The sequence below is a fragment of the Geotrypetes seraphini genome, chromosome 12, assembly GCF_902459505.1.
Source record: "Geotrypetes seraphini chromosome 12, aGeoSer1.1, whole genome shotgun sequence".
NCBI classification, from domain to species: Eukaryota; Metazoa; Chordata; class Amphibia; order Gymnophiona; family Dermophiidae; genus Geotrypetes; species Geotrypetes seraphini.
This window is the reverse complement of record NC_047095.1, coordinates 92,945,741-92,964,319: the sequence shown is the minus strand read 5'-3', so window position 1 is coordinate 92,964,319 and position 18,579 is coordinate 92,945,741. Positions and strand designations below refer to the sequence as shown.

The 18,579-nt window shown below is 44.9% G+C and overlaps 1 protein-coding gene across 1 annotated transcript in view; it reads right to left on the bottom strand.

Annotated features, from left to right (window-relative positions):
- RGL1 (ral guanine nucleotide dissociation stimulator like 1) overlaps window positions 1-18,579 on the bottom strand; it is a 301,090-nt gene that overhangs the window by 93,660 nt on the left and 188,851 nt on the right. The window contains exon 5 of the mRNA XM_033916403.1: window positions 10,884-11,077. Within this exon, the coding sequence (XP_033772294.1) occupies window positions 10,884-11,077 (194 nt within the window). The remainder of the gene's footprint in view (window positions 1-10,883; window positions 11,078-18,579) is intronic.

The window sequence follows — 18,579 nt, the reverse complement described above, 5'->3', positions numbered from 1 at the left end:
TAATCATAGTTCTAAGCGATGAACAAATTTAAATACATTCAAAGGGGAACATAACAAAACAATACAATACAAACTTAAGACAATACAATAGGTTAAAAATTAACTCATCAAATTCATAACATAAGGTAAAAAAGGGAGAATGAAATACAATTTAATATAGGAAAGTAAAACAAAAAAGGAAAAGTACATAAGGGAACAAAAAATAAAAGCATAGTAATAGAATAAAATCAATAACCTGGGTATTAAGAAATTAAATATCAAAGGCATCTTTAAAAAGAAAAGTTTTTAAATTACTTTTGAATTTTCCTAGGTCCTGCTTTGTATATATTAGCAGCTTCATTTCCCTCCTGTACCAGCATCATTATCCCTCATTAGATGTGCAAAGTCACTCTGATGACCAAATAAACAAACAACACACTTGTTCCCATCTACATATTCTTTTTTCTGTACCCTTCACTGAAAGTTGTCCTCTCCATGATGAATACTAGCCCCTTACCATGAAATGCCCAATCCCCATAATGCTGTAATGGCCTTACAATCTTCTACACATGCCAGCAAAGTTAAGGGATTAAGGTAAAGTATCCCGTTGCTGATCTTTAGGAGAATAAAAAGGGCTGGTGTTAGACATGCTGAGGCAAAGAGCAGAAATTAAGAAGGGCCCTCATAATTCCTCTCCTCCCTGGCCCCTCACCTGATTTCACCACCCACCAAATGCTCTCTCATTCAGCATCTCTTCTTCCTCCTTCCTTTCCTCCTCACCACCCAAGGTTCATCAAATGCCCTCCCATCCAACATTCCTCCCTTCGCTTTAAAATCATCTGCTCCAGGGGGCTTCCATGGGCCGGAATATCCTTCCCATCCCCCCACCTGGATCTGAAGCCCTCCTTACCTGTAAAAATGCAAGGAGGTCACCAGCACAGAGGCGATTCTCTAACACTGCCCGCAGCCTCTTCGGTACTGTTCCTCTGCTATGGTCTGCCCAAGCAGAAACAGGAAGTTGTGTCCAAGGAGGGTGAAGTGCAGCAAAGGAAGAGCACTGAGGAAGCCACAGGCAGCACTAGAGAATCTCTGCCATGCTGTTGACCTTGCATTTTTACAGGTTAGGTTGGCTTCAGAACTAGGTGGGGAGAAGGGAAGGACCTCCCAGCCCACAGGAGCTGTGAGAGGAGCTGCCCTGTTTACCCCCTCCCCACACTTAACGCTGGCCTTGAGTGTAACGTAGGGTTACCAGATGTCCGGACAAAAATCTGGTAACTCTAGTGTAAGGCCCAGAGGATCAGCTGTGACTAGAGGTCAGCCACCCATATTTCCCTGTATACATTTGTCTATCATCATGTTCTGCATTTTAATGTCTGCAAGTGTCCCTTACTTCACGGCATGCGAGTACTCATATCAGCCTCTTTGGTTTTGAGTTCTGGCACTTGTCTTGTTCTGTCATATTTAGGTTATTTGGTCCAACTTTAATACAGTGTCAGCTCCCTCCTGTTGGTCTTCTCTTCTGTTAGAGTTGGCACACTGTCCCTAGATTCTATATAGGTCACCCAAATTTGAGTGTATAATGCAGATGCACATGTAAACTAATTAGTCAATTAGGTGCTAACAATCAATTATTGGAGTTAATTGGCATTTAATTGGCACTAATTAGGAGTTATATATCTGTCCTACGTCCTATTCAATAAGATGTGCATCCTAAATGTCATAGAGTGCAACTTCAAATGGGATGCGGCCATGTGAGGGGCATGGGCAAATCAGGGGTGCTCTCGGGAATTAAGCTCAGTGTTATATATTATATATATACTAGTGTTTAAGCCCGTTACATTAACGGGTGCTAGTAGAGCCTCCTTCCCTCACATGTGCCCTATTTTCAGCCCCAGCTCCAAACCCATTTTTACGCCCCTCCCTCCCACCACGGTCCAACAGCACCTCTTCCCTGCTCCCCCGGTCAGCAGCACCTGTTCCCTGCTTCCCTGGTCACCAGCACCTCTTTCCTGCTCCCCCGGTCCCTCTTCCCTGATCCCCCAGTCAGCAGCACATCTTCCCTGCTCCCCTGGTCAGCAGCACCTCTTCCCTGATCCCCCGTTCAGCAGCACATCTTCCCTGCTCCCCCGGTCCCTCTTCCCTGCTCCCCCGGTCAGCAGCACCTCTTCCATGCTCCCCTGGTCAGCAGCACCTCTTCCCTGCTCCCCTGGTCCCTCTTCCCTGATCCCCCAGTCAGCAGCACATCTTCCCTGCTCCCCTGGTCAGCAGCACCTCTTCCCTGATCCCCCGTTCAGCAGCACATCTTCCCTGCTCCCCCGGTCCCTCTTCCCTGCTCCCCCGGTCAGCAGCACCTCTTCCATGCTCCCCTGGTCAGCAGCAACTCTTCACAAATCTCTCGCCTGTAGCAGCGGCCGCAGCGCTCTACACACGCTGCTTCACGGCCTTCAACTGCCCTGATTTGATTTGCCGCATCTCTGATGATGTCATCAGGGACGCGGTGGAGCAATCAGGGCAGTTGAAGGCAGCGAAGCAGCGTGTGTAGAGTGCTGCGGCCGCTGCTAGAGGCGAGAGGTTTGTGGGGACCGCATGAAGGGGGGGCGGCAAGGGAGTAAGGGTAGTGGTCAGACCGCGTGAAGGGGTTCGTGTGCGCCGGGGGGGGGGATGGTGGCGACGACGACACGGAAACCGACTCCTCCTGGGGTCCGCGGGAAGGGAAGGGTGGGGTGGCAAAGGACTTGGGTCCTGGGCGGCGGGGTCAGTTTTTCAGTTCGTCCCGGGGGGGGGGGAGGAGGCTGTCTTTGTACCCCAGTCCCGGCTTGTGGAGGTGATCGTCGGCTGGCTGGGAGAAGGCTTGTGGAGGCGATCGTCAGCGTGTGAAGAAACTTCCGTATTGTGAGGTGGCTGTGACGTAAAACCCGCGCATGCGCACTCGTGTTTTCGCGACGGATCAGGGAACACGTTTTTATTAGTGCGCATGCGCGGCCTATCATTTTATTATATTAGATATATATATATATACATATACACACACATACATATATATATCTGTTTATGGCCTTTTTGGTTGAGGATGGGCTGGGGAGTGCTTCAATGGCTGGGAGGGTGTGAATGGGCTGGAGTGAGCTTTGACGGAGACTTCAGCAGTTGGAGCCCAAGCACAGTACCAGGTAGGTCTTTGCATTCTTTAAGAAGAAAAAAAAAATTTAAATTGAATCAGGTTGGCTGGATGGACAATTTGGGTCTTTATCTGCTGTCATCTACTATGTTACTATGTTATAGAATACCTGCATTTATGCACCTAAATATCAATAGTTGAGCAAGAACATTTACATCAGACTTTGGCAGGTATAAGGGCTCATGCCCAAAGTTAGGCGCAAAAGTCCTGATTCTATAAATGGTGCCTAAAACATAGGTGTCGAGGAACGCAGTGAAGTGCTTGTCACATGTCAATCTTAAGTTAAGTGCTGTTTATAGAATCGCGTTTAAAGTGGACTGAGACGTCAGTAGGCATCCTAATTGTAGGTGCAATACTGGTGCTTAAGTCCAAAACAGGTGTCCCTCATGCTAAACACACTCATGACCTGCCCCCTAACCACACCTACTTTCTGGTATGCACCTTGGACTAGCCAGCTACCTGAAAGTGGTAGACACCTACTATGTTAGGCACCTAGCATCTAATTCATTTTAATTTAAGCCAATTATGAGGTGCTAATTTGACGACAACAATTACAAATCTCACAAACTCTTCCAACAAAGGACTAGATTCACAAAGCTTACCGATCGTGTACTGATCGGTTTGCGAACCCGACCCAATTCACTAACCTCGTGGCCAATCCGATTCCGATCTGCACATGCAAATGAGGGGAAATGAGGGGTAATGGTATGCAAAGCAGGAAAGACGCGATTCACTAAACTTTTTCAGGAACACCAACTGGGCTGGTCGATCAAAAAAGAAGCGACTGGTGGGGTCCAGTCGCTTACGACCTCTCCTGCTCTCTGCCGACTTCGCCTGCCTTGCCGCCCGGACTTCTCCTGCCTTGCCACCTGGACTTCTCTTGCCTTTCAGCCCCGTCTTCTCCTGCCTTGCTGCCTCAACTCGCCACCCCGACTCTACTGCCCTTCCCCCGCAGAGCGAGTCCATGGTTTTAACCCGCGCAGACCATCTATAGACAAAGAAGATGGTCTGCGCATGCTTCAGGATCGCTCACTAGTAACTCTACCAAAAAGCTTGAACAAGCAAATGAGTTTTCAGATCTCTCCTAAAAGATTTAACATCCCTACATAACCTCAAATAGCCATACAAGCAATTCCATAACTGTGTGCCTGCCAGTGATATTGCTGTCACTTGCATTCTCTTGTATAGTTCATTTCTCCAACAGACTCAACTGACAGTTTCATTGCTGACTGTGATCTCAACGGATGTGCCAGCAAGTATTTCTTCAGAACTTATGTCAGATATCAGGGTTTAAGAACCGCCACTCATAGCCTTTTTCAGACTGCGAGTTCAGCTGCACTGAATAATGAAGGAAGGAAGCAGGAGGCAGTACTTGGATATCTGGAGCCAAGCCCAGATTCAGGTACACTGATGTCATTGGAGCAGGCCCGAGCCACGTGCCTACTTGGCCTACCCTTTAATACAGCCCTGCCTGAATGTAATAGCATGGTTATAAGATTGTCCTTATAGCAGCTAAACATCATCTCTTTGCATATAACTACAAGTGCCATGTGTAGTCTACGTTAAGCACTTCTGTCTATCCATATATCAGCATTGAATATATTCCTGTTGGTACTAAGCCGATGATACTCAGTGTTTTGCTGACCGCCACTGGCATTATGCCTGGAAATTCAATCCTGGGCCTTATCCAGGTTTCAGAACTGAACTTCTGAGTTTTCGAAGCCAGCTATACCACAGCTGGTTAAGTACAATATTCAGCAGTTAATCAGCTACGGGACACCACATAAAGACAGAACTAGTTGGCAGATACGAAACAGAGAGTGGGGGTAAATGGACAATACTCGGACTGGAAAAGCATCAAGAGTGGAGTGCCATAGGGTTCGGTGCTTGGGCCCGTGCTCTTCAACATATTTATAAACAACCTGGAAATTGGTATGACGAGCGAGGTGATTAAATTTGTAGATGATACAAAGTTATTCAAAGTAGTAAAGACACAGAAGGATTGCGAAGACCTGCAACGTGACATAAAAACGCTCGAGGAATGGGCCACGACATGGCAAATGAGGTTCAACGTGGATAAGTGCAAGGTGATGCATGTTGGTAACAAAAATCTTATACACAAATACAAGATGTCCAGTGCAGTACTCAGAGAGACCCCCCCAGGAGAGAGACTTGGGAGTACTTGTAGAGAAGACATTGAAGCTGTCCACGCAATGTGCAGCGGCGGCGAAAAGGACAAACAGAATTCTAGGAATGATTAAGAAGGGGATCACAAACAGATCGGAGAAGGTTATCATGCCGTTATACCAGGCCATGGTGTCCCCCCACCTGGAATATTGCGTCCAACACTGGTCGCTGTACATGAAAAAGGACATAGTACTACTCGAAAAGGTCCAGAGAAGAGCGACTAATATGGTTAAGGGACTGGAGGAGTTGCCGTACAGTGAGAGGCTAGAGAAACTGGGCCACTTCTCCCTTGATAAGAGGAGACTGAGAGGGGACATGATCGAAACATTCAAGATAATGAAGGGAATTGACTTAGTAGAGAAAGAAAGATTGTTCACCCTCTCCAAGATAGAGAGAAAGAGAGGGCACTCTCTAAAGTTAAAAGGGGATAGATTCCGTACAAACGTAAGGAAATTCTTCTTCACCCAGAGAATGGTAGAAATCTGGAACCTCTTCCAGAGGCTGTTATAGGGGAAAGCACCCTCCAGGGATTCAAGACAAGGTTAGACAAGTTCCTGCTTAACCAGAACATATGCATGTAAGGTTAGACTAAAATAGGGCATGGGTCTTTGAGCTAAGGGTCACTGTGTGAGCGGACTGCTGGGCACGATGGACCACTGGTCTCACCAAGCAGTGGCAATTCTTATGTTCTATTTATGTGGTGACCTTGGTAGGTTAAGTGCCAACTCTGCCCCCAGAATGTCCACAACATAGCTGGTTTAGAGCTAGGCACAAACTGGACATTTTCAGCGGCATTAACCAGTTAAGTGTTGAAAGTAACTGGTTAGTCCCAAACAGGTGATTTAACTGGCTAACAGCCTTTTCTAGCCAGTTAAATTTGCTTTGAATATCGATCATTTGTTTAAATGATGCTTCTAGTATTTAATGCTTGCTGTTGGGGCTGAACACGGACCCATTTATTTCTTTTTCCTACCCAGACTGAATGTTGTCAGAGTGAAAGCACTGCAGCTGTATATATTAAGAGCATCCTACTAAGCAAAAACCAGCATATAGTTCAGGGAGAGCACTGAAGTCCTGTCACCCAATGTGTTGCTGCTGCTGCAGTCATTCCAGGTGATCTCTGACACATTGATGTCAGGTTTTCCTTTAGCCTTGAAACTAGACAGCATTATGCGCAAAGAGGGAAAAAACATCCACATCCACTTCCTTTGAAATGACCTGACCTAGCGCTGCAGACAGTACAGCAGTACACTGGCACTGATATCACTTTGCTTTGGAGCGGGGGGGGGGAGGGGGGAGAGGAGGGTGCTGAGACATTTCAGAAAGGGAAGCAAGAGAGTAGACCAGCCTTTCCCATCTTACAGAAGAAGCCCAAGGCACACCCATGCTTTCAAATGAATTGTAAACCTTACCAATCGGCTGTGTGGACATGGAAGAGGACTCATGTGGTCCAAAAAAAAAAAACTAGTGAAGCCCTGAAAGCTTGTCCATGGCTTGGAAGGACTCAAAAGAGAGGACAGCATAGTGTGCACTAAGCCACTAAGCATGGCCTAGCTAACCTTATACCTGTCTGTTAATTCCCAAACTCCAAAAGCTCATAATGTCTCTAGAAAAGAGAAAGGAATATGTATAGGGTTACCAGATGTTTAGATACACCCGGGCATGTCCTCTTTTTAGATATCTGGATGGTTTCCTGGACTGGAGGGAGTTGGTCCGAGTTTTAGACTCGTACTCTCCAGTCCAGCCACTACCCCAGATTCGGGTATGGCTTTTGTGAATCATAACGTCCCTAGTACCTTCCCCGGCTCTGCAATTTAAAAACTTTGGGCAACCGGTAGCGTCAGCGACATGATCCTTCTGCCGTTAGCCTGCCCCAGAAGCCTTCACTCTGCAGCACTTCCTGTTCCCACATAGGCGGGACGCTGCAGAGTGAAAGCTTCTGGGACAGGCTGATGGCAAAAGGATCATGTCGCTAACTGCCAGGTTTCTACACAACTTGCCTCCAAATTCATTATGTAGTAATGAAAATCACCTATAGCAAGTCTGCCATGCCATAAAAGCACTGCCAGGACTCACACAACACCAACTCTACCAAAGAAAAGGCAGCACTACAATTACAATTATTATATTAAACCCCACATATACGCAAGGGAGGGACAGGAAGCGATCGCCTGTCCCGTTGTCCCCGCACACAGCTTCGGGACGCTGTCCCTGAAAATGGGACATTTTGGCATCCCGAAGCTGTGTGTGGGGACAATGGGACAGGGGATTCAAAAACGGGACCTATGGTCACCTTATTCCTGCCCCATTCCCCATCTGCACAAGCCTCAAACACTTTAAAATCATAAGTGTCTGAGGCTTGTGCGGTTAAGGCAGAGCTTACAGGAATGGGGCAGGGACAGCGACTAAACTTACGGGGGCGGGACAGGGAAATCGAGTTCCTGCAGGGAGGGGGACAAATTTGTTCCTGTGTCATTCTCTATTTTGGAGTAGAGAGAGAGAGGCAGCTTGTCTCTCTCTGGTTAATAGTTTTGTAGAAACTGGCAGCTGGCTACTTCTATACATAAGTTCTGAGGATCAGTGTCTCAGAACCCTGAATATACTGGTGAAGGGGGAATTTCTATTTGTCTTAAGTTCCTTTGAGCAGGGACTGTCTTCTTTGTGACTCGTAAGCTCGGTGTACATCTGGTAGTGCTATAGAAATAATTAGTAGTAGGGACTGGGACTTGTATGCCACCTTTTTGTAGTTTTATAACCACACTCAAAGCAGTTTACAATTACATACAGGTACTTCAAGCATTTCCCCTGTCTGTCCTGGTGGGCTCACAATTTATTTATTTATTTTAAAATTTTATATACCGTTTTATATCAAAACGGTTTACAAAATGGTTACATACATTAAATGCTAAAACAAATCAGAACAAGTAGAAACGGACAGAATTAATTCTTATGACAATAAAGATCTATCTAATGTACCTGGGGCAGTGGAGGATTAAGTGACTTGCCCAGGGTCACAAAGAGCAGTGCTGGGGTTTGAACCCACAACCTCAGGGGGCTGAGGCTGTACCTCTAACCACGACACCACACCCTGCTTTGTTATGCTTATGTTCAGTGTGTCGTTTTTATATGTTTTCATTAGAGGCGGGCCTTTAATAAAATGTTATTAGTGCAATTAAGAATGTTTAATGCAGTACAGATAACAGCGTTTAAAAAAAAAAAAAGTTAACATGACTTTTCAAAGGTGGGAGGGGCCATCCTGATGCTCCCCTAATGCACCTAAATCAGATAGGGGCTGAGCATTACTTTCTCCTTTGGCAGCAGCTGAGCTCCATATCTAAAAGTGAGTTGAGCAGCTGCCACAGAGAAGAGGAAACAGCACAGAGCAAGCAGCAAGGGATGGGGATTTCTCCAGTGAAAGCAAAGGCGGCAGCAACAGTAACAACTGCAGGGTAGAGACGAAGAGTTACTGAACCAGGGCACTGCAGGAGAGAAAATCCCTCTCCCCAGCACTGACAGCAGCAGCTGCAGCATTTGGGATCAGTAGCAGAGCTGGGGGAAATGGGGATTCCCTTGTTGGAAGGCTACAACTGGACTGGAGCCCTGCCCCCACGGGAAATCATAAAGGGGCCGCAAACACAGCTCCTGAAGAGAGGAAGGAGGAAGTTTCCTCTCCTTGCATAAGCAGAGCACAGGGTTGAGTACTGCTGAAGCCTTAGCAGAGGGAAGGAGCAATAGAGACGGAGGGGCACAAGTGGCCAAAAGCACACTTACATTTAGGACACAGTCACTTACATCAGCCCTATAGCTGGTATAAATGTCCACAGTTAGATGTCGGTATGAATGCACATAAATGATAGAATTATATTACTTACATGCACTCCGTCAACACTCTGACCAAACCCTTCCCATGTGCTGCCCACTAGCAAAGCACATACAATGAAATCATGGCACGTTCTTATCTGCTAGTCAATATTTTATAAGAAGCCACTCAGTAGCCTAGCGAGGCAGGGAGGTGCCCGGGCAGCAATGTGGCTGCTCCATGTGCCCCCTACTCTTCCTTGCTGTTCGAACACCCCCACCCCCTGTGTGCCTCTTGAAATGTTCATTGGTGAAAGCAGCATCTTCCACTTCCTGCTCATGCCGGCTTCGGCTCCTTTCTGATGTTGTGTCCTGGTCCTGCGACCAGGAAGTGATGTAAGAAGGGAGTTGAGACTGGCGCAAGCAGGAAGTAGAAGATACTGTTTGCACTGGCCATGGGGAGAAAAGACACCACGCCCCTGCCAAAAAGGAGCCCAGGATGGTCCCCACCCCCTTTTACTATGCCACTGAAACCACTTATGTAGGGTTTCCCTGGACATGTCCTCCTTTTGAGGACATGTCCAGGGGGGTCCAGATAGCTTTTCAAAACCCGGCATTTTGTCCGGGTTTTGAAAAGCGTCCTCTCACTCGAATTTGGCAGGAAGCAATCCACACATGCACAGATTGCCTCTGCCCGACCAAAGCAGGCAGCGGGGAACAGAGCTAGGGTGGGACTGGGGCAGAGATGGGCGGGCCTGGGGGAGGGTCTAGGGTGTCTAGATTCTTTTTCATTTTTTTCCATGGCACAGATATTTTGCGTGTATTATACAAGTAAAATATCTGTCAATAAAAAAAAAATGGAAAAATAGCCCCCGCCAAAGCGCGCCCCCTCCCCAAACCCAAAAATATGGCAGAAGGGATGCCCACTCCCTCCTGCCAGACGCACCCCCCACCACTGTGGCCGACAAACTTAACTATAGCAGGAGGGATGCCCACTCCCTCCTGCCATCGGGCCCCCTCGGGTCGGGTCTCTCTCCCCCCCTCATTGCCCTCTCCCTCCCTGTACCTTTAAGTCGGGAGCAGGAGGGGTGCTCAGTCCCTCCTGTTCCTCCACCGGCCACCTGTCAACAATGGCCTTAGGGAGGCGCCTAAGGAAGTCCCTGATTGGCCAAAACAATGGCCAATCAGGGACTTCCTTAGGCTCCTCCCCAATGAAGTTCCTGATTGGCTCAGGCACCTCAGGCTTCCTCCTGCCATTTTTTTCATTCAGGGGGAGGGAGGGAGGGAGGGGTGCTTTATCGGGGGGGCTTCTTTAATTTTTTTTTAATTGGGCAGATATTTTGTGTGTGTAATACATGCAAAATATCTGTGCCATTAAAATAAAATGACCCCCCCCCCCCCCGGCAGAAGCCCTGACAGCAGTAACAGGAGGCTGCTTCTCCTGTCACTACTGTCAGGGCTCTACACCGACTCAATCGCTCACTGAGCGATTGAGTCGATGAGTTTGCATGCAAATGATTTGCATGCAAACTTGATAGTGTTTGAAAATCAGCCCGAGAATCGGCCAACAGCGATTGAGTTGCTATCTTTAGTGAATCTGGGTCTAAATATCTGTAACATTGTGCAATCTACTTTACTCCGTGTGCCTTAAGCAGAAAAAAGACCTTTGGCTTTCCTGGTCAACAAGTTAATTTAATTGCATTATTTACAATAAAAGGGAGGTCCTCCTCCCCAGAGCGCTTACAATTGCCATCCTCTTCCATTGCTTCCTGTTTCTGGAACTGCTCCAGCAGGTTCTGGGCCCGTCTCTCTGGATCTGAGCCCGGCATGAGTTGTCTTAGGTAGTCCAACAATTTGTGCAAACATGGATAGTCAGGCGATTCCCTGAAGTCCTCCGAGCACTGATCAAGCCATGCTCTCAGGATCGAAGCTATTGCACTGCAGGGGAAAAAGCAACACAGTCTTTTTACAGTGTCCTTGGAAACAGAATTGTTTTGTTTGAAAGTATGAACTGTATTGCAAAATCTTTTTCTTCTTGCATAGGATCTTTTTGTTCATGTGCTTTATTTTAATAGATCCATAAAACTTTACATTGATAAGATAAAAATGCTATTGCCTCATCAACCCTGCACAAATGCCTGACTGATTCTTAATACACTCATGATATTAGATGACTTGTACGAATCACTTTGGGGCATTATTTCTAATCATTCCAAGGTGCAGATAACTTCCATTCAAACCTGATGAGTTTCCTACATTCAGTGGGAGATTCCTGCTTTGGAGGGCCATCTCCAGCTTAAAACATGAGGATTTGGGAGTCACTGCTTAACTTTTTCTTGGCTTGCATTCAACCATGAGCAACTTCAGATTTCACAGTTGACATTTCTCGCTGCAAAATTAACAGGCAAAAAGTGTAGGCCGTGAGATTTAAAATTGTTCATAGTCAAAGAGCTAGCAAAGAAGTGTGACAGAAGGGGATGGAGAGCGGGCAGGGAATGGGCAGAATGAGCTTGGGTTGGGAGGTGGAGTCAAAATCTCCCACTACAAAAATGCTCCCCTTTAGCATCGCTTCCCATTGTTCCTCCTGGTTTGTATCACGCACTCAAATTTTATTTGTTTCCAATAATTGCTGTAATCAGATTCCAATATATTTTTCCAAAATACATAGCATGTCTTTTCTATTCTGCAGAAAACACAATGGACAAAATGTAGTTTCTGTTATACCTGTAAAGCTTTAGAGAATTTACAAAATTTGCTGCAGCTTACACTGGTTGTAAAGTCTCAATCCACCTTGCACCCACTCTAAAGCCAGGGTTGGAAGGGAGTAATTATGGAAATACATTTGAAAATTCAAAGTACCCATATTGTTAATGCCCCCAATTCAGTTCTAGCTCCATCTTCTGAAACTCTTACAGCCATGTTGTGAAAAAGTAGTTACAGGGTCCTTTTACTAAGCTGTGCTAAAAAGTGGCCTGTTATGTTTTTAGAATGTGGGTTTCCCACACACTGAGGCCACTTTTTTAGAAAGGCTCTAAAAATGGTTGACCTTGCCATTTTCCTATTAATGGCCACGTGCAAATTACAAAATTAGTGTGGCCATTAGCACGTGAGCGTTCAACACCACCTGCCACGTCCACCCCCCTTTTTAAAAAAAAACGTAAAAATATTTTTGGAAGTGCGGTTAGCATATTCTGGTTTGGCAGTTACCATAGGACACCTTAACACTGCTAGTGTCTAATGCAGCTTAGTAAACAGGCCTCTAAATAACCCTTTTCACAGCAGGTGAATGATATGGAGCATATCTGTTTCTCACAAACTTTGCGAGCCGTGGCACACTAAACTGGCGGCCACAGCTCGAGGGCAACTGGAAGTGCGTGGACGTTGGCATGATGATGCCATGTGCATGCGTGACATCATCACGTCGACGTTTGTGCCTTTGTGGAGGCCTCCAGACAGGGCCCTGCGCCACCAGTGGGGGGGGTGCTATAAAGAAGAAGAGAATAGAAGAGGAGAGACACCAGGGAGAAGAAGAGGCGCTGGCGGCGGCTGACTGCCTACAAGATGTACCTCTCGCCGCAAGCGGCATGTCCTGTAGGCAGTCAGCCAGCGTCTCGTGATACACCTGAAATTTCGTGCAGCACACAGTTTAAGATACACTGGAGTATATGAACCACAACATGTACAAATATGCAGGTTTGCATTAAGAATTTTAAAATGCTGCAGACGTAGGCTTCATAGCCCCTGTCTTATCAATGACCAGGCTAGATGGGAGGGTGAAAGGATTTTTAAGAAAGAAAAATCTAAGAAAACTTATGAATGAAGGCTCATGGTGTTGCATCCCAGTGTTTCTCAAGCCATCTGCAATCAGTCTGGTTTTCAGGATTTCCATGATGAATATTCAAGAGATAGATTTACATGCACTGCCTCCATCATATGCAGGTCTATATTATGCATTTTCATTGTAGATATTCTGAACACCAGATTTGCAAGGGGAAATTCTAGGTAGACAAACTGATGGAGCCAGATGGTGAACATAAAGGGTGCTGAAGGAACTTAGAGAAGCTCTGGTGGCTCAGCTGATTTCAATGCTTCTGTAGAGTCAGGAGTGGTACCGGAGGACTGGCGAAGGGCAGATGTGGTCCCTCTACATAAAAGTGGAAGTAAGGAAGATGTAGCGAATTACAGGCCGGTAAGTCTGACTTCTGTGGCAAGCAAATTAATGGAAACTCTTCTAGAACAGAGAATGGCAGACAGAATCTGGACAGTTTTTGAGTATGTATCTGAGGCTCAGGTTTCAAAACACAAATTAAGATCTTGTAAATGTGTCTTGGATCCGTTTCCTTCATACCTTTATGAGAAAATTCCCACTCAGGCTATTTCATCTCTCACCAGACATAAATTCTGCCTTACTATCAGGTCTATTTTCTGTAGAGATGGGTCACATTGCTCTGACCCCATTACTGAAAAAAGCTGATCTAGACCCATCTTTACTGTCTAGCTATCGAACTACATCCTGACCAAAATGTTAGAGTCTATCATATCTAAGGTGACCATATGACCCGTTTTCAATGGGACTGTCCCGTTATTGGACTGACCGTCCCGTTGTCCCGACCTACCGCTTCGGGACGCCGAAATATCCCGTTGTCAGGGCCAGCCAATCGCTTCCCCTCCCTCCAGCACCGATTCAAACCCCCGCCCGCCGCTGCACCTTCTTCTTACCACCCAGAAGCCTTCTTCCCAATGTCAATTCTGACGTTGGAGAGGAAGTTCCGGGCCAGCCAGGCAGCGATTTTGAAAACATTTGAAAACTTGGCTATTTTCAAAAATGTAAATTCCGCTGCTCTCTACATAATCACTAATTTTTATTATATTTTCCTTTCTTCAAATTTTTTGTAAAACGTGCCGAGCTCTATATAGAGAATATGCAGTATATAAGCTTAAGGTTTAGTTTAGTTTAGGAATCCGGTGGATTATAGGACAAGGATTCACTAGCGGTAGGTCTTGTCAGACAAATCTGATCAATTTCTTTGACTGGGTGACCAGAGAATTGGATAGAGGGAGTGCTCTAGATGTGGTGTATTTAGATTTTAGCAAAGCCTTTGACATTGTTCCACACAGACGTCTAATAAATACACTGCCCTCGGGATGGGCCCCAAAGTGACAGGCTGAGTCAGGAACTGGTTGAGTTCACTAGTGGTGAGCCTCAAGGTTCTGTTCTTTTTAACATTTTTATAAGCGATATTGCTGAGGGACTGTCGGGTAAGATTTGCTTCTTTACGGATAATACCAAAATCTTCAATAGAGTAGACACCCCGGATGGGGTGAATAACATGAAGAAAGACCTAGCAAAGCTTGAAGAATAATCTGAGATTTGGCAGCTAAAATTTAATGCTAAGAAATGCAAGGTCATGCATTTGGGTTGCAAAAATCCTGAAGGAACGGTTCAGTTTAGGGGGTGAGCATGACAGAACAGCGGGACTTGGGTGTGACTGTCCTTTTCATACACACTGAACACAAATACACCCTCGCCCAGAATGGAATAAGTAATCACAAACTAATCCCTCCCCCCTTTTACAAAGCTGCTTGGCAATGGCCACGAAGCCCTTTAAATCCCTATAGGCTTTGGGTGCAGTTACCGCAGCGACCTGTACTAAATGGCTTCGAAAAAGAGGCAAAAGTTAAACTGAACAGCCGGACTCTGCATACAATGCAACACCACAGAAATAGCGATAGCAGATGTAAATTTGATAAAACTAGCAAATAATCATCACTTTACAAATAAACAAATAGAAATGAAACAAAAATACCATTTTATTTGACCAATACATTTTTCAGAGCTTTCAGAGGTCAGAACCTCCTTCCTCAGGTCAGTAGAATATAATGCTGTTACGATATGCTGTTATGACCTAAGGAAGGGGGTTTTGGTCTCTGAAAGTTAGTAAAAAATACTGTATATTAAAATTAGTCCAGTAAAAAGATTACTTTATTTCCATTTTCTGTTTATTAATGCTTATCAATACTGCTACAATACTATTTCATTCTAATGCAACCCCAAAAAAAATCTTTTTTCTACCTTCTGCCATTTCTGTTAAATCATCTACTATGGCCAACCAAAAGCCAACTCCCATTGAGCTGGATGTTTTGTTGGGCTTCCTCGGAAACCCTTTGTTGTTCATTTTCTACCTATAAAATCAATAAAAATATTTTGAACAAAAAAAAAAATAATAATAAATTTGATATACCACCAAACCTTACAACAGTTTTCAGCAGAGCAGGAAGAAAGTGTTGGGCTCTTAAAATAAAGCAAGATAAGATAAAAAGCTTGATAAAGTTATTGTCCTGCTTCTGATCATAAACATTTCTATTGCAAGGGGCTTGCCGTAGGCATCAAATAAAAAAGACTGAGGGAAGGCCCGAGCTTGATTACATTCCTCTAGTATGCGTAACATAACACAGTTTATTTTACAGATGGGAAAAGGACACTTTTTCTTTCCTCTCTGGAATGCGTGCCTCCCCTGTTATTAGAGTTCTCCATGATATTGTGTGTCTTGTTTTGTCTATAAACATCCCTTTCCTTTCTGATGTCACAAAATTTGAGACTGGCCCTCTGTGTGGCATTTCTGCTCAAAGCACTCAGCCTGCAGAAGAACTTTAGTTTAGAAAATATATTTACAGGGCTACAGCAAACCTTCCTAGCAAAAGCAACACTTCCAACACTCTCAACCTGAAACACTGCTGTGTGGGAGGGTCATACTTTAATACTGTCCACCAATGGGAAGTAAAAATAACAGTTTAAAAGTTATTTCTGCTCAAATGTACTGTACACCAGGAAGCGTGAGTTCTCACCATAGCTCCTGCTGGGTTTCACTGGAGGTCAGTGCTCCTCATTCTCTGATAGAGGAAAGAAGCTGCTAGGAACACTAGAAAAGGCTCAAAATAGTTCAGGGAAGCATGGGGGGATAGAACTAGGGGTCATGCGATCAAGCTATTAAGTAGTAGGTATAAAACAAACTGGAGAAAATATTCTTCACACAACTTGTAATTAAACTCTGGAATTCGCTGCCGGAGAATGTGGTGAAATCAGCTTAACAGGGTTTAAAAAAGGTTTGGATACTTTCTTAAGAGACCATTATCAAGGTGGCTTAGGGAAAATCTACTGTTTATTCCTAGGATAAGCAGCATAAAATCTGTTTTACTAGTTGGAATCCAGCTAGGTACTTGGGACCTCGGTTGGCAACTGTTGGAAAGAGGATACTGGGATTGATGGATCTTCGGTCCGTCCTAGTATGGTGGTTCTTCAAAGACATCTTCAACCTGAAAGTTATTGGGGTCCTTTTAATAAAGCATGCTAATTGATTTTGTGAGCGCTAAATGTTAAGGAGCCCATAGAATATAATGGGAGAGGGGAGATATGATAGAGACGTTTAAATACCTACACAATGTAAATGCGCATGAGTCGAGTCTCTTTTATTTGAAAGGAAACTCTGCAATGTGAGGTCATAGGATGAAGTTAAGAGGTGGCAGGCTCCGGAGTAATCTAAGGAAATACTTTTTTACAGAAAGGATGATAGATGCATGGAAAAGTCTCCCGGAAGAGGTGGTGGAGACAGAGACTGCGTCTGAATTCAAGAGAGCCTGGGATAGGCACGTGGGATCTCTCGGAGAACGAAAGAGATAATGTTACTGCAGATGGATAGACTAGATGGGCCATTTGGCCTTTCTGCCATCATGTTTCTATGTAACAGTTGTAACAGTGAGCTCCGCTGATAATTCCGCTGACCACAGAGTAGTCAAACAAGAATAGTCAATGTCTGCCTTTGATTACTGAAGATATCTATGGTTTCCAAGTTTATTAATTTTTTGTTGTACCGTCCATCACAGGTATTGAGAGGGAAAGGAGGATGGAAAGAAGAAGAAGATCATAAAATCCTTGTCAAGTCCTTGTGTGATACAGGTGAAGCAGGATAAGTCCTTTGGATAAAGGTGAAGTAACCAGACCTCACAGGAGAAAACCCCCTCCCCTCCCTCTTGCTCTAATAAATCAGTATATTAACTGTAAAAGATATTTCATAACCCACTTGCCAGCTGGCCTATAGTGATTGAGAAATATCCTGTTTCTGAGTTAGCTATGGTAAGCAAAAACTTATAAGAAACAAGACTTAAATTCCAATGCATGGCACCTGGCCGGATATTATGCAAAGAGGAACACAGCTCATGGTCAGAAAAATAGAATTCTCAAGAATATTATTTAGCAAGATATATCATGTGTTACCACAGCAGAGAAGGAATTTGAGACTCGGAATTGCTTATATGGTAAGGGGAAAAGGGCATTTGCGGGAAAGGGTTAGGCCTTACGGTAGACTGAACAGACGTATAAGATGACACAAATAGATAAGCCAATAAATGAATCTACTTATGTAATGACGTATAAGAAAATAACCAATAAAGATGTACCATGTGATTTAGGCCAACGTGGTGTTGACCACCAAAAAATGTATAAAAACAGGCCTGTAAACGGAAGTAAGCAGAACAGACCTCAGAGGATCCTCAGGCCTGAAGATCACTTTCTGTTACACTATATGCTGAATGATTTATTCTTGTAAGCTGTTATGGATTTGCTAATAAATATATACCTATTGAAACCAGTATATAGTGTGTGAAGTCTCCATTCCGAGGTAGGCCTAGACAGCGGCTTACTTCAGTATCTAGATGGTTTACAATGATTAAAAAAATAGTAAAACAAAAGAAAGAAACTTAATCTTAAAATATTGAGTAGGGAGAAGACAGACTAGACATACAGGAGACAAGTGGGGAAGTGGAAGAAGGGATTCTTCTAGTCTGCATCTTTCAGTAGGAAGGAGTTTATCCATATCAAAGGTGTCGTGAAATAGGAAGGTTTTAAGTTTGGATATGAATGATGTTAGGGACGACTCATGTCTGAGTTCATTGGGCATTGCGTTCCAGAGGTCGGGGCCATGACAGAGGAGATTGATTTCCGAGGAGTGTCGTAAAAAAATGTCTCGTACGGAGGGGATTACAAGAAGGTTTTGTGAGGTAGATCGTAAAGAGGAGTAAGGAATTATGTTTATCTATGAAAGCCGGTGCGCAGTGCGCAGTGCGCAGCAGCCTCGAAAAAAGCCAACAGGATGCTGGGCATCATAAAGAGGGGCATAACAACCAGGACGCGGGAAGTCATCATGCCATTGTATCGAGCGATGGTGCGTCCACATCTGGAATACTGCGTTCAATATTGGTCGCCGTACCTCAAGAAGGACATGGCAGTACTTGAGAGAGTCCAAAGGAGAGCAACGAAACTGGTAAGAGGGCTGGAACACTGCCCATACGCCGAGAGGTTGGAAAGGCTGGGGCTCTTCTCTCTGGAAAAAAGGAGGCTCAGGGGAGATATGATAGAGACCTTCAAGATCATGAGGGGCATAGAG